General features: G+C 41.8%; 1 protein-coding gene across 1 annotated transcript in view; it reads right to left on the bottom strand.

The window, feature by feature from the left end:
- Positions 1-227: 227 nt before the first annotated feature.
- The window catches only part of NETO1 (neuropilin and tolloid like 1), a 168929-nt gene continuing 152096 nt past the window's right edge, over positions 228-17060 (bottom strand). Inside the window, exons 8-11 of the mRNA XM_066579496.1 lie at positions 3808-3921; positions 2746-3304; positions 1776-1850; positions 228-571 (exon numbers count right to left, since the gene is read on the bottom strand). Of these exons, the coding sequence (XP_066435593.1) occupies positions 1790-1850; positions 2746-3304; positions 3808-3921 (734 nt within the window). The 3' untranslated portion in view covers positions 228-571; positions 1776-1789. The remainder of the gene's footprint in view (positions 572-1775; positions 1851-2745; positions 3305-3807; positions 3922-17060) is intronic.

Below are 17060 nucleotides of genomic sequence, written 5' to 3'. Positions count from 1 at the left end.
AGACAGAAGAAGACAACTTATTGCCATTTAGTATTTTAATCAAAACAATCATTTTATAGAATATCTGTTAAATTATAATAGTAGTGTCATATTTTTTTTAAATTTGCGTATCATTTTAAAATTCAGGAACATTTCAAGTAATTAGTAAAATGAAAATAAGATACAAATTAAACATTTTTTATTGAGGGTTATTTTTCACATCAGTTTTGTTCAGTAAAACCAAAAAAAAAACTTGACCTCGTCAAAAATAAAATACCAAATACTTGGGAATTCCACAATCAGTAACCAGATTCTTCTTCAAGTATCCAGTATATTTCAAAATGTATTTAAAAACTAAGGAGCACTTGGTGGCCAGCAACCAAATTACAACAATGTCATTGAGTAGCAGGAACATTGCGTTGAGGGCAGGAATGTCTGTATATCCTATATTAAGAAGGCAATGGAATGGGCTTAGAACAGAGTCCACTCTCTGGAGATGGATGAAATAATTCTTTATAGAACATACTCATTTGAGTCCTAAAATTGTAAAAATTCTTCTCTGAAAGCAAAATAAATAATTAAACAGGCCGTCCTAAAAGTGAAAGAGAAATAGTCATGTTAATACGTTTTAAAATGCATAAACCAGACAAGAAACGACAGACATTCTACTAAAAATACAATATACAGTCACAGAAAGGAAATTTCTAAATAATACATCATTATAGAGAATGCAATATAGAATATAGAAAAACTTAAATATGAAGATGCAAATATATCTATTATTATTATTTACATGTAGCTATGAAAAACATGATTTAAGTAACCAAAAACATTTTTTTTAAATTTTTAATGAAAAAAATCAAAATGATTAGATAATAAAGGGAGACTAAGAAGTAGAACAATTATTTTAATGATGTGACTGCAGAAAAATAAATGTATTTACAATAATCGATTCTTAGCTTAATATTGCACTAAATGATATGGAAATATAGGGGGCTAACTGAGTTTCAATGAAAATCTTTGCATAGGTACATTTGTATGTCAATTGATACATTGTTACCAGTGACCCTCTATAATATTTATACACCTGGCAACCCAACCAAACAGTTATTTTATCTGAGCTACGAGGCCAGCACAGTTCGGTACACTGTGTAGAAGCTTGAGTCCAATTCAAGTAAATAGGACTTAATTTGCAGTGCCATTCCAGCTTGCTGCACACTGTACTATGTCCAGCCACTGGAGCTCTGGCAAACAGCTAATCATTGTGGTGCTGGTGTCAGATCCCTGCTAAATGCTGTACAACACCTTCATTGAGTTCAATGGGGCTTCGCAGACTAGCGTTCGAACGCGGCGTTTCTAACTACATGATTTTCAAATGCTGTCTGCTCTATTTTCATGCATTTAAGCACTTTTTAACGCACCTCATCACCCATTACAATGATGGGGTGCAATAAAAAACGCTATCGAATTTGTTAAAAAACACCACTGAAACGTGCAGTAAACACCATGTTTTGCTAACGCCTATGTGTGAGCAGCCTAATGTACATTTACGTGGCAGAGAAGTTTTTGTAGTGGTGATTGTCTTCCACTTTTTCATATATATGAAATAAAGTGGAATTTTTTAATATTTTTCTGCGTCTCTGGATGAGTTGGAATTCGAAGTTGTAAGCTTTCACGCCCTCCAAAATGTTAGCGGTAAAAACACTTTTTCAGTTCTATGCGTTAGTATCCCTTTAATGATTTCATCAATGTTAAATGAAATAGATTAAGTCAAGACATGCCACAAAGTTCCTTACCTTAAGTCTGCTTTTCATACCCTAGTTGTGTTGTATTCAGTTTCATGTTTGTTTAGAGACCCAATGAGGCAGAACCTGGAATGTTATGGCTATTTCATTCAATGTGTTTGCATAAACAGATTATGTTTTCAGAAAATAACCATACATACATATATATATAAACACAATACAAAAAAAACACAAGCATGCAGAACACACTAAAACAGGAGAAGAGTTTTTGAGATATATTAGTGATTTTAATGTGCAAAGAAAGCATGTAGTGCATGTAAACAAACACATAAGCACAAGTATGCATGCGATACAAACACGGATAAACATACAGATAAGTGCTATAACATCCAATGGCTTATGGAGCATCTATTTCCCTGACACTATGTATACAAATCTTATTCACAGTCATTCAATGTGCATTACATAAAAAGTTTTTTTCTCTTTTGTTTTTCTTATTAAAATGCCCTGCTAGATGTCTTACTGATTCATAAAACAGAACCGCATATCATGTCTAGTAATACTTAATCAACAGTACCGTTTATAAGAAGTGGTTATAATAACTAAAAGTCAGATCGTTTCATACATACTGTATATGTTAATGTAATACTGCATGCATGTAGGAGCATGACATAATTCGAGATAGTAAAAAGTGCAACCTGGAAATTGAAAAAGAAGCATTCACTGAGGAAGGAGTGTTAATAAAAGTCTTACAATCTACGGATGCATTAGTAATTAGAATTCTTATGAACCAATGAATTAATTAGAAATAGTTAATTGAGATGCAAAAAAAATCTGTCATCATCAATGATGTGTGCTCATTCTACAATTTTATTTTACATGATCTAAAGTTGTTAAAAGTTACGAAAAATCAAAAGGGAATGAAAAGGGGAATGAGGAAACATAAAATGATGAAAGGAAATCTGGAGAAACAAGCAAGTCCTTAAGTAAATGTCTTCATCAAAAATGTATTGATACTGACCGCTGGACAGATTTGTCATGTCTGGATAGCCTGTGACTTGTGGTGGGAACCTCTTCAATTTCATCGATGTCACATGTGTCTGTGGCATCCTGCGAATAACTATGCTTCATTACCAGGATGTTTCTTCTATTCATAGGCTGTAGATTCGATTTAGCAGGCTGGTTTGGTGTGTCTGTTACTATGGGTGCTTCTCTTGTACTAAGGTTACTACGGCTGCCCTTAGTGCTTGACAATTGTGATCCACAGTGATGGTCATGTATGCATTTTGAAGATGATCTCCGTAATTTATGATAATTTTCAAAATCATCTGCAACATCAGCAATGTCTGCTGCAGCTCCTGAACCTCTAAGAGTGCATAATTCATAATGTGGAGGCTCAAACACCTCCTGAAATACTGTTTGGTCAAAGTCTGCCTTCCTTTGGATGAACTTTTTACGAGGTTGTTTGATTTGTACTATTACAGAGATAATAATGAGGATGATAACAATACAAGAAGAGACCCCTATAACTGTCCCACCGGTATTTGTAAGCTGGTCCAAAAGGTTGGATTTTCTTTTTTCTGTAGGATAAGAACATTGAAGAGATGTTATTAACAATGCAAAAAAGAGTTATAATTTTATTTTTAAAAATTCCCAGATTATTATTATTATTGTGTAAATTAGTGTTTCTCAAAATCTAGCATATAGTTTGCAAAGTAGATACCACTACTCTCTGCAGCACACAAGAGCAATCTGCCATACAAATTTATTCCAAATAATACATACAATAAGCAGTTTGTTTCTGTCATTACAAACTGTGTTTCCAGCATGAAAGTTTTATTTTGCAAGTTTAGGATTAGGGCTAAATTTCACTTAATTTTTTTTTTCAATTTGTTCCGTAATACAAGATTGATAATTAACGACAGATCATTATGTCAAGAATTTGTCAACAGATCATTTCAATGGAACTCAAAATGATGGCAAATAATATATATGGTATTATATATATCTTTTCATTATTTTATTCACTTATTTATTTTTAATATATTGAGCTGCTATAATAGGTTCCTATTCCATGGATTACCTTTGCAATGGTTTTCATCCCAAGGGTACACACAATTCTGAACTCCATTGCAGACCAATGTATTATTAATGCACATATTACTATGACAAAAAAATGAGTTTGCTTCACACGGAGCTGAAAGGAAAGAGAGAAATTAAAACAGAGAATAATAATTATGATTGGTCAATATAGAGTTGAAAAGATCCAGTGTAATAGTAATTTGACAAATAGCATTTTTAGGAAAAGTGCAATGTTTTGGGGTGTTTTTTTCCAGCACTTTTTTCTGTGTTTTTCTGTGTTTAGAAACTGTGGCTAATAGTTGGCTATAGGTCAATAGGGAGTTATGAGTTACACATTACAGTGCTGTTTCTTGTGCTATTTTGCCTCACTTTTTTTCTTAGTTCATGGCATTCTTTTCAAAAGGTACCATGCTCTAGTTATGGCAACATTTTTAGGAGTTTTCCCAAAGACTTTTCTGTAGTAGAAAAGTCAGAAAATAATCATGGCAAACATGTGTGACCCAAAAATTCCACAAAAAAACACTTGTGCAAAATACATGAATATCAACAATTTTGGTGGGCATCACCACCAAATTATGAAAAACCTAATAGCAGATGCTCCATAGTTAACACACAAAAATGTGTAAATAACAAAGAAATAGTGTGTGAAATCACAAGGCACACCATAGAAATAGAATGCAATAAAAAAAAAAGTTGATCACAAATATTTGCAAAACACAGTTTTTAAAAACATTAATAGATCCCCAAAACAGGAATCATAGTGAAGTCCTAGAACCACAATAGCCTGTACATGTAGAAATAGCAATAAGAATAAGAACCTTTTGATATGCGATGGAATACAATAACATGGCATCCTCTGCTAAACACAGTGTACCAAGGCTTAAATAGACATTGATTGTCCCTAAACACTATACGCTACACTGGTAATAATCACAATGAACAATAATAAATAAAAACTTAGTAGTAATAAAAACGCTATATTGACTAAATTGCATCACCAGCTCTGAACTGAAGATGAAATGTACAATTCAGTGGTCTTGGCTTGGTAGCGAAGCAAAGTTGTAGCATCTCTGAGCTGCTGCATGACAGGAACAATCAAAGCTATCCCGCCCAACCACAGAACACCAAAGTGCTACTTGAAAGGTACCTTTATCCTCCAACACAAAGGGGAAATGCAAAATGAAGACAAGCCAGATACCAACCTAGAACATTATTTTTCTTGAGAGTGCAAAAAAGATGGAGGCACATGCTCGCTGTCTCCCTCTCCACTTTCCTTGCTTCCTCCTCTTCACCTGTGCTCCCACGAGCAGTTATATCAGAGAGAACTTCTTCCCCAGATGATTCACAAGGGACCCCAGCTCTTCACCTGCCCTCTAACCCAGATGATATCTGACTATTTTCTATCTTCAACTAGCAAGCACTGACATGACTAAGATGAACATTTCAGCTGGCTCATTCTAGCGATCGCTGGGGGAGTCAGCAGCTGGACCCCTAGTGAGCAAAACCTTTGGCATTTTATGATATATCAAAAGGTATCAGAAAGCACAGCTGCACTTTAAAAATATGTTACTAGCTCTAAAGGACTCTATATCACACGATGTTCCACAGCTTCTTGGGCCAACAAACTTCTTGGTGCAAGACCTTGAAGAAAGGGTTCATCATAATAAATTCAAAATAGGAGATTTCGCATCTTCCCATAACAAGTCATTGATGGTCATAATAATCTGGCAGATGAGGTACAGTTGCTGAATACTAAAATTACAGATCTTGAGAAGAGATCCCACTGTAATAACACATCAAGTTCAGAGGCATTAAGGAAAACATTCGATAGGAAGAGCTTACAAAATACCTACAAGACTTTATTAAAAGTTAATTCCAGATTTATCTATGCAGGACCTTGTTACTGACAGCATTCAGAAATCACCTCGCCCAAAACACTTACAACAACACACCCAGAAATGTCCTTGCAAGCATCCATTTTTCCCAAAAAGAGAAAATAGTGAATGCCACTCGAAAAATGAAAACCCTCCTGAAAACATACCACCGATTAAATTGTACACAGACCTATCTGTTATTACACTAAACACAGAGAACTAGCCCCAATAGCAGAGGCCTTTAGAAACAGCACTCTTTAAAGTTGGGGCATTGCCTGTGAAGATTCTCATTAAAAAATTTGAGTTCCCAAAAGCATTAGATCCTTGAAAGAAGAAAACAAATTTCTATCCAAATGGAACACTAATGTGCCACGTCCAGCTCGGAGGAGTCTGAAGGAGTCTGCAAAGGGATTGGCAAACAGTTCATCTTAAAAATAAACCAAAGGACTGATGATATCATTGAGATAGTATGTATATCACAACAAAGATAGGTCCGCGCTCCGGGAATATGGCACTTCAATACTTTAATCTTCCACAACGCGTTTCATCCCTTTAAAGGGACTTTTTCAAGTGTGGTAATACATTACATACAGAACATTTATAGTAAAAGTTACATACCTTCATTACATGCGGTCCGCTCCGTCCTCCATCCCCCTCAGCGTCCTGCGGCGTCACGCCTCCTCCGCGCGTGTCAGCTGACTGGGTCACGTGGGGCTATGACGTCACCTCATCGGGCGCTGCTTCTTGTGTGAAAGTGGGAATGTGGACGGGCTCGCTCGCACTCCTGAATATATCAATCAAGAGGATGTTACTGGCCTACATCTCTATTATAAAACATATGGATTATTAGACATGATAGCGCTTCCACTGAATGTTCTGTATGTAATGTATTACCACACTTGAAAAAGTCTCTTTAACGGGATGAAACGCGTTGTGGAAGATTAAAGTATTGAAGTGCCATATTCCCGGAGCGCGGACCTATCTTTGTTGTGATATACATACTTTTTGGATTGAGCGGCTCTCTGCTTGAGAGACGGAGGAGGAACGCGGCTCCCCAGCTGACTCCCCTGGCCGAGCAGGACACCAGGGGATTAAAGGCACAGGCGCACAGAGAGATATATATATAAGAGCTCCTGGATAAAGAGTGTTAGTGAGGATCCTAACAAACAGGATCTTCACTTGACACCGGGTGAGTGAGATATAATTTTTGCAAACATCTGTTTCATGACTTCTCAGTACACTCTGGCAGCGCTATCCTAATTTTTTTCATATATCATTTTTATCATTGAGATAGTGATAGTGCCATTCACAGGGTTTTTATCTTAGACTTGGTAAGGGCCTTATGTTTTTGCCTACTGAGTCAGCTAATTAAGTTGTATTAGTTTATAACAGTCCTTCTGTTCTTATGTATGTTGAAACTTGTTCAAATGTATTGTGCTTAGTTTTGTTATCGCCATGGCCTATTATGGTATACTACCTCATTCCTTACGAAATAACGATGTTAAGATTTGTTTTACTTAATGTGAAGTTGTTAAACTATCCACAGATCAGGTCATATATGTGGGAACATACAAACCCACCATACCAAAAAGAAAAGAAGTGTTATGGTGGCGGTTTAAAATACCATTAAATGAACTTTTAAGTTAACTTCAGTGATCACTGAGGAAAGGGGCCGATATGTACTTACAATGTTGCATTAATAAAAAAGTGAAATGGAGGGCTTACTTTATGTGGGAACTTTAACAACATACTCAATAACTATTGTGATATGACTAATTCATCAATATCACCCCTTCTTAAAAGAGAAGAACTGCATGATGTCTGGTAGGTGCTACAGGAAACGGAATAACACTTTAATTTTTCTTCAAATGCTCAGACATGTCGCTCCTTTTTCAAGCTAGCTCTTCAAGCATTGATTTGATTAAATGGTCAAATTCGTCAGCCATAGCATTGAATGAGGAAGAAGAATGTAGTGCACAACTTACACGCATATGAAGATACGTTACTTACATCTTGGGGCACTCCAAATACAAAACAGGGATTGAACAAACTATTGCAGAATAGCCCCAATTCTCTCACATCAATCAAATACAATCAAGTTGGATTTATTCAGGGACACCAAGCTCCTGAAAAAACTAGGAGACTACTAGATCTTATTGATCTGATGGAAATGCAAGGTGCTCAATTGGCATTAGGTCACTTTGGATGCAGAGAAAGTATTTGAATTACGTGGTCATTTGACTTCTTGGTTTTAGACGTCATGGGCTTTAGGAGTAATATTTTAACGCTCTTACCAACACATTCTTTCCTCTCCACTAGTGTGCACACTAGAGTTGAGCGAATGTACTCTGTCGAGCTTGATGCTCATTCGAGTATTAGTAACATAGTAACATAGTTCGCAAGGCTGAATGAAGACATTGTCCATCTAGTCCAGCCTGTCTAGCCTCCTGTTTTGTTGATCCAGAGGAAGGCAAAAAACCCCAAGAGCAGGAGCCAATTAGCCCTTTTGGGGAAAAAATTCCTTCCCGACTCCCTAATGGCAGTCAGACTGTTCCCTGGATCAACCCCTAATAGTTCCTACCTGCCTGTATACCCGGATTAACAAATAACCTTAGATTTATAGCCTATAATATCCTTCCTCTCCAGAAAGACATCAAGTCCCCTTTTAAACTCCTCTACGGATTTTGCCATCACCACTTCCTCAGGCAGAGAGTTCCACAGTCTAACTGCTCTAACAGTAAAGAACCCCTTTCTATGTTGGTGATGAAACTTTCTTTCCTCTAAACGTAGTGGATGCCCTCTTGTTACCTTCGCAGTCCTGGGTATAAACAGATCCTGGGAGAGATCCTTTTATTGTCCCCTCATGTACTTATACATGGTTATTTGGTCACCTCTTAACCTTCTTTTTTCTAGAGTAAATAGTCCCAATTTGGATAGCCTCTCTGGGTATTCCAGTCCAGTCATTCCATGTATTAGTTTAGTTGCCCTTCTTTGAACCCTCTCCAATACCGTAACATCTTTCCTGAGCAGCGGATTCCAGAACTGTACGCAGTATTCCATGTGAGGCCTGACAAGTGCCTTATATAATGGAAGGATAATGTTCTTGTCCTTCGCCCCTATACCTCTTTTAATGCATCCCAAAACTTTATTTGCCTTTGCAGCAGCTGATTGGCATTGGTTACTCCAGTTTAGTCTACAATCCACTAGTACCCCCAGGTCTTTTTCCATATCACTTTTCCCTAGTGGTACCCCATTATACGAATATTCGTAACATCCATTCTTGCTGCCCATGTGCATAACCTTACATTTATCAACATTGAACTTCATTTGCCATTTTTCTGCCCAAGCCCCCAGCTTATCTAGGTCCGTTTGTAGCTGCACATTGTCCTCCATTGCGTACTCGATGGTGCTCGTTACTCGAACATACATCAAGCCGTGTTCAACCCCGCCCTAGTTTTTGGCTCCTCCCCGCTGTGACGTGCCTGTTTTGGCCCCTCCCTGCTGTGACGCAGTGCGTGTCAATGGCAATTTTTTTGTCTGGCAGGCAGGGGAGAGAGAGAGAGAGAGAGAGAGAGAGAGATAGAGAGAGAGAGAGAGAAACACACGAACCTAGAATTAAAAAAAAAGCTTGGCACCCGGCGTCCCACATAAAAAAAAACTGCTCGAGTCTCCCATTGTAGCCAATGGGGTTCGTTACTCGGGTAGAGCTCTCAAATTTTATGAAAAGCTCGACTTGAATAACGCGGACCCAAGCATTTGGGTACTTGCTCATCTCTAGTGCTCACTAATAGCATACTATTAGATATATTCAATATTTAGAATGGCTCAAGACGGATGTGCCTTGTTTTTCTTAAATTTCATAATATCAATCAAACTTTTAGCTCAAGTTTTAAGATAGAAAGAAAACATTGAAAGGATTAAAAGGCTTTTGTTATTTAAAAAAAATTCTACACTCACCTATTTCTCCCCAGGCAGATTCCTTACATCATTTTCTCCTCACGGATCTTCTCCTGTCCCCCAGGTCACCTCACCACAAGCCGTCTGGATTCTCTTCTCCTTGTTACGAAACATGCATTCTTCTTCCTGCAGGTCAGTGAAGGTCACATCCCTGTGATGTAACATTTACTGGCTAGGAAGGAATGCTGATCTATTGCAGAGACAGCGGGAATGTGCAGTCTCTGCAATAGCTCAGCACTCCCTGCAAGACTGTGAACTAGTGACATAGCATACACTGCCGGGCAGGAAGGAGACTGGCTGTGAATGTATGTAGCATCACAGGAAACAGAATTAGCCAGCCTGAGGTAAAGAGACCCCCTTGGGACTGCAGGAGACATGAGAAGATTGGGGAGGAGAAGATGAGGTAAGAAATCTACCTGGATAGGAATAGGTGAGTATAGATTTTTTTTTTTAATGACAGGATCCCTTTAATGTTGGTGATTGTATGCACACACTATCCATGTGTGCAGATGATATAATCCTCTAACTAAGGCTGATTTCAGACAAGTTTAATTTGACTCCATATTAGGTCCATGTTCTGCAAAATGTAATAGGGAGCCATTGTAAATCTATGCACCTATTCACGTGGCCATATTCTTCACTGCCATCTTTTTAAAAAGCAGCATTATTTATTTTTGCTAATTTTTGCCTCTGTGTAGGTATTCTTTTCTATTGGGTACATACCGATCAGTATTTGGTCAGTAGAAAATAAAACCAATGATAGTAAATATGAAGACAAATACAGGTCAAAAACTTTAACCCTTTCCCTGCCGCGATCTACTTAGATCGCAGCAGGGAAGGGATTAACAGCATTTCCGATGCACCCCCGCTGTTGCAGCGGGTGGCCAGCTATCAGTGATCTGTCATGATCTCACGCTATCCCTATGACGTAAGGGTACGTGATTTTGCGGGAAGTACCCCGCTCCCTTGACGTACCCTTACATTATGGGGAGGGAAGGGGTTAAAGCCCATGCTATATGACGATTTATATGTGAGAGAGGTGAACATGTAGGGTCTCTATGGGTGGAGATACATGAAGCTAAAAACAATAATAAAATCTTCATAGCGGTTTGCTAAGGGCCACAAAATATAACAGAAGCTACTGAAAAGCTATTACTAAGTCAAATTGAAGCATCAAATCACAATGAGTTAATTATAATGGGAGACTTTAACTATCCAGATATAAACTGGGAAGGTGAAACCTGCAGATCTCATAAAGGTAAGTTTCTGTGAATAACTAAAGGCAATTACCTTTCCCAACTCATACCGGACCCAAATAGAGTGATAGCCATTTTGGACTTAATAATAACCAAAGGACCTGACAGAATAACAAAGGTGCAGGTCAAGGGCCACCTGGAAAACAGTGATGATAATTTAATAAATTTCCACTTGTCTTTCAATAGGGAGTTTTATCAGGGAGCTACAAAAGTACTAAACTTTAGGAAGAAAAAGTTCAAACAGCTTAGAGATGTCCTTAACCTTATCAACTGAGACAATGTGCTCGAAAATAACAGTACAGACAGTAAATGGAAAATGTAAAAGTCATCCTAAATACTCACTGTGAATGGTTTATACCTTACAGGAATAAAAAAGCTAGCGATAAAAAAAACAACATCGCTCAATAAAAATATAAAGGGGACAATAAGCATCAAAATGATAGTATTTAAGCTACAAAAATAAGAAGGCAGTGAAGAATCACTGAAGTGAAAACCTATAAGGAAAAAAAATAATTATGCAAAAAGCAGATAAAAACAGCAAAACAACCTAAACTGTTCTTCAACTATATAAATAGTAAAAAGATAATACTGAAAGTGTTGGTACTTAAAAAAATTATGTAGGAAAAATTGTAGAGGATAATGAGGAGAAAGCAAATCTATGAAATAGTTGTTTTTGCCAGTGTATTCACTTAGGAAAATGAAAGGTCAGGTGAAATAGAGAGTTACAATGTAAATTTTTCATTAAACCAGTCTAACCCAGGAAGAAGTGAAGTGTTAGAAGATTAAAATAGGTCCCGGCTAGAACTCACAAGTTCTGCCCGGATACATTCTCCGATTGCTTTAGAGCAGCGTTCCCCAACTCCAGTCCTCAGGGACCGCCAACAGGTCATGTTTTCAGGATTTCCTCAGCATTGCACAGGTGATGTAATTCTTGTTGGTGGTCCCTGAGGACTGGAGTTGGGGACCCCTGCTTTAGAGGACGCAACACCTTGGGAACAACGTTACAGATATGGTGGACATCCCAACAGCACAGTCCTTCTGGAAGCAGGCGGCGAGAATCATAACTAGAGTGAGAGGCAAAACGTTTCCTCTATCTCTTATGGCATGCCTGTTGGCTGACAAACCTATAGGATATAATAACCAGCAATATAAATTGTCCCAATATATCTGCATGGTGGCTAGAATATATTTGGCCTTGCAATGGTTGTCAGCTTCTCTACATAGTAAACCAGTCATTGACAGGATCTCTAAGATAATGCTGTATAAAAAACTTTCAGCAATGAGGGATGATACAATGGAAAGGTTCCTTGGAACCTGGTCTCCATGGTCCAGTTATCTCGACCTGCCAGAACTCTCGTGGCTTATGGCGACTTAGAATAAGACAGTTAGAAGATAGCTTGGTAGGAGAGGAACTGAATGAGGCGACCCCCAGCCGGTTTAGATACCAACTACTATCACCCATTTCTATACTGATACTTGCTGTTTTTTATATTATCAGTAGCAAAACGTGGATGCCTTATATAACTGTTACTGTTGTTGTAATATGATTGATATGCTATCACTACATTTTTGTTATACCCCCTGCGAGGGGAATCACCAGCATAAAAGGCATGTATATTTTAATTTAAAATAAATAAAAATCCCTTTGAAATTAAACAGATTGAAATAGAAAAATTTGCAGGTCCCAATGACATACACCCCCACCTAGACCAAGCATTCTTATTTTATATGCCAACCTTTTATGTTACACAATATTAAACGCTTTGGAAAAGTTAAAATATACAAGTTCCAGTTATTTTCCCAGGTCCACTCTAGAACCTACCTCCTCATAGAAGCTGATCAGATAACATCTCTTAAAAGCATCTTAAACATTTTACCCACAATAGAAGTTAGACTTACTAGCCTGTAGTTTTCAGGTTCACTTTTTGACCATATTTGAATATTGGCACCACATGTGTTATGTGCCAGTCTAGTAGAACAGACCCCATCACTAAAGAGCCCTTAAATATAAGAAACAATGGTCTATCGCATTACATAATTGCTAGAGATGAGCGAACGTACTCGTCCGAGCTTGATGCTTGTTCGAGTATTAGCGTGTTCGAGATGCTCGTTACTAGAGGCGAGTTACTTTCACTTTCATCTCTGAGACGTTAGCACGCTTTTCTGGCCAATAGAAAGACAAGGAAGGCATTACAACTTCCTCCTGTGATGTTCCAGCCCTATACCACCCCCCTGCAGTGAGTGGCTGGCAAGATCAGGTGTCACCCGAGTATATAAATCAGCCCCTCCCGCGGCTCGCCACAGATGCATTCTGACATAGCTCAGGGAAAGTGCTGCTGATGCTGGAGCTGCTATTGGGAGAGTGTTAGGAGTGATTTTAGGCTTCAAGAACCCCAACGGTCCTTCTTAGGGCCACATCTGACCGTGTGCAGTACTGTTGAGGCTGCTTTTTGCAGTGTTGCACATTTTATTATTATTTTTTTTTGTATATCGGCCGTGCAGAGCATTGCGTCCTCAGTCTGCAGTAATTTTACATAGTATAGGGCCAGTAGTGCTGAGGCAGGGACAGTGAAAAACGTGAAAGACATATACTGTCTATATAGGCAGTGGGCTTTTCCCAAAAAATTTGGGACAAAAATATCTATTTGGGCTGCCTGTGACCGTCCTGACTGTACTGCGTCTCTGCTGGGGGTAGTAGTCCTAATTAATACGCAGCCAGCTAAGTGTTACAGCGGGCTTGCGCAAAATTCTTTCCTGGCTCTGCTGTGCGTTCCGTAAGCGAAGTCAGCCTCCAACCACAGGCCAATAAGCGGCACATTTAATTACAGCGTTCTGTTTCTGCACTACTGGTAATACACCATGCTGAGGGGTAGGGGTAGGCCTAGAGGACGTGGACGCGGGTGAGGACGCGGAGGCCCAAGTCAGGGTGTGGCCACAGGCCGAGCTCCTGATCCAGGTGTATCGCAGCCGACTGCTGCGGGATTAGGAGAAAGGCACGTTTCTGGCGTCCCCACATTCATCTCACAATTAATGGGTCCACGCGGTAGACCTTTATTAGAAAATGAGCAGTGTGAGCAGGTCCTGTCGTGGATGGCAGAAAGTGCATCCAGCAATCTATCGACCACCCAGAGTTCTGCACCGTCCACTGCTGCAACTCTGAATCCTCTGGCTGGTGCTCCTCCTTCCTCCCAGCCTCCTCACTCCATTACAATGACACATTCTGAGGAGCAGGCAGACTCCCAGGAACTGTTCCCGGGCCCCTGCCCAGAATGGGCAGCAATGGCTCCTCTCCCACCGGAGGAGTTTGTCGTGACCGATGCCCAACCTTTGGAAAGTTCCCGGGGTCCGGGGGATGAGGCTGGGAACTTCCGGCAACTGTCTCAAGAGCTTTCAGTGGGTGAGGAGGACGATGACGATGAGACACAGTTGTCTATCACTCAGGTAGTAGTAATTGGAGTAAGTCCGAGGGAGGAGCGCACAGAGGATTCGGAGGAAGAGCAGCAGGACGATGAGGTGACTGACCCCACCTGGTTTGCTACGCCTATTGAGGACAGGTCTTCAGAGGGGGAGGCAAGTGCAGCAGCAGGGCAGGTTGGAAGAGCCAGTGCGGTGGCCAGGGGTAGAGGCAGGGCCAGACCGAATAATCCACCAACTGTTTCCCAAAGCGCCCCCTCGCGCCATGCCACCCTGCAGTGGCCGAGGTGCTCAAAGGTCTGGCAGTTTTTCACTGAGAGTGCAGACGACCGATGAACAGTGGTGTGCAACTTTTGTCGCGCCAAGATCAGTCGGGGAGCCACCACCACCAGCATGCGCAGACATATGATGGCCAACCACCCCACAAGGTGGGACGAAGGCCGTTCACCGTCTCCTGGCCTGCACCCACATCCTCACCTCCGCTGTCCTCGGCCCCATCCACCAATGTCTCTCAGCGCACCGTCCAGCCGTCGCTAGCGCAAGTGTTTGAGCGCAAGCGCAAGTACGCCGCCACGCACCCGCATGCTCGAGCGTTAAACATGCACATAGCCAAATTGATCAGCCTGGAGATGCTGCCGTATAGGCTTGTGGAAACGGAGGCTTTCAAAAGCATGATGGCGGCGGCGGCCCCGCGCTACTCGGTTCCCAGTCGCCACTACTTTTCCCGATGTGCCGTCCCAGCCCTGCACGACCACGTCTCCCGCAACATTGTACGCGCCCTCACCAACGTGGTTACTGCCAAGGTCCACTTAACAACGGACACGTGAACAAGCACAGGCGGGCAGGGCCACTATATCTCCCTGACGGCACATTGGGTGAATTTAGTGGAGGCTGGGACAGAGTCAGAGCCTGGGACCACTCACGTCCTACCCACCCCCAGAATTGCGGGCCCCAGCTCGGTGGTGGTATCTGCGGAGGTGTATGCTTCCTCCACTAAACCACCCTCCTCCTCCTCCTCCTATGCAACCTCTGTCTCGCAATCAAGATGTGTCAGCAGCAGCACGTCGCCAGCAGTTGGTGTCGTGCGGCGTGGCAGCACAGCGGTGGGCAAGCGTCAGCAGGCCGTGCTGAAACTACTCAGCTTAGGAGAGAAGAGGCACACGGCCCACGAACTGCTGCAGGGTCTGACAGAGCAGACCGACCGCTGGCTTGCGCCGCTGAGCCTCCAACCGGGCATGGTCGTGTGTGACAACGGCCGTAACCTGGTGGCGGCTCTGCAGCTCGGCAGCCTCACGCACGTGCCATGCCTGGCCCACGTCTTTAATTTGGTGGTTCAGCGCATTCTGAAAAGCTACCCACACTTGTCAGACCTGCTTGTAAAGGTGCGCCGGCTCTGTGCACATTTCCGCAAGTCCCACACGGACGCTGCCACCCTGCGCACTCTGCAACATCGGTTTAATCTGCCAGTGCACCGACTGCTGTGCGACGTGCCCACACGGTGGAACTCTACGCTCCACATGTTGGCCAGGCTCTATGAGCAGCGTAGAGCTATAGTGGAATACCAACTCCAACATGGGCGGCGCAGTGGGAGTCAGCCTCCTCAATTCTTTACAGAAGAGTGGGCCTGGTTGGCAGACATCTGCCAGGTCCTTGGAAACTTTGAGGAGTCTACCCAGATGGTGAGCGGCGATGCTGCAATCATTAGCGTCACCATTCCTCTTTTATGCCTCTTGAGAAGTTCCCTGCAAAGCATAAAGGCAGACGCTTTGCGCTCGGAAACAGAGGCGGGGGAAGACAGTATGTCGCTGGATAGTGGCATTCTGGCCACTACGGATTACTGGGTGTACACACTGCTCGACCCACGGTATAAGGAGAACCTTTCCACTCTCATACCCGAAGAGGAAAGGGGTTCGAGAGTGATGCTATACCACAGGACCCTGGCGGACAAGCTGATGGTAAAATTCCCATCCGACAGCGCTAGTGGCAGAAGGCGCAGTTCCGAGGGCCAGGTAGCAGGGGAGGCGCGGAGATCAGGCAACATGTACAGCACAGGCAGGTGAACACTCTCTAAGGTCTTTAACAGCTTTCTGGCTCCCCAGCAAGACTGTGTCACCGCTCCCCAGTCAAGGCTGAGTCGGCGGGAGCTCTCTAAAAGGATGGTGAGGGAGTACGTAGCCGATCGCACGACCGTCCTCCGTGACGCCTCTGCCCTCTACAACTACTGGGTGTTGAAGCTGGACACGTGGCCTGAACTCGTGCTGTATGCCCTGGAGGTGCTTGCTTGTCCTGCGGATAGCGTCTTGTCAGAGAGGGTGTTTAGTGCAGCTGGGGGAATCATCACGGATAAGCGTACCCGCCTGTCAACCGACAGTGCCGACAGGCTTACACTCATCAAGATGAACAAAGCCTGGATTTCCCCAGACTTTTCTTCTCCACCAGCGGACAGCATCGATACCTAAACAATACGTAGGCTGCACCCGCGGATGGAAGCATCATTCTCTATCACCATCAAAAATGGGACCTTTTAGCTTCATCAATCTGTGTATTATATTCATCCTCCTCCTCCTGAAACCTCACGTAATCACGCCGAACGGGCAATTTTTCTTAGGCCCACAAGGCTCAGTCATATAACTTTTGTAAACAATGTTTATACGTTTCAATTCTCAATTGAATAAAGCGTTGAAACTTGCACCTGAACCAATTTTTATTTTAACTGGGCTGCCTCCAGGCCTAGTTACCAATTAAGCCACATT

This window comes from Eleutherodactylus coqui, chromosome 9 (assembly GCF_035609145.1).
Source record: "Eleutherodactylus coqui strain aEleCoq1 chromosome 9, aEleCoq1.hap1, whole genome shotgun sequence".
Classification (NCBI taxonomy): Eukaryota; Metazoa; Chordata; class Amphibia; order Anura; family Eleutherodactylidae; genus Eleutherodactylus; species Eleutherodactylus coqui.
The sequence above is the reverse complement of the archived record's forward strand: the minus strand, read 5'-3'. Positions and strand labels throughout refer to the sequence as shown.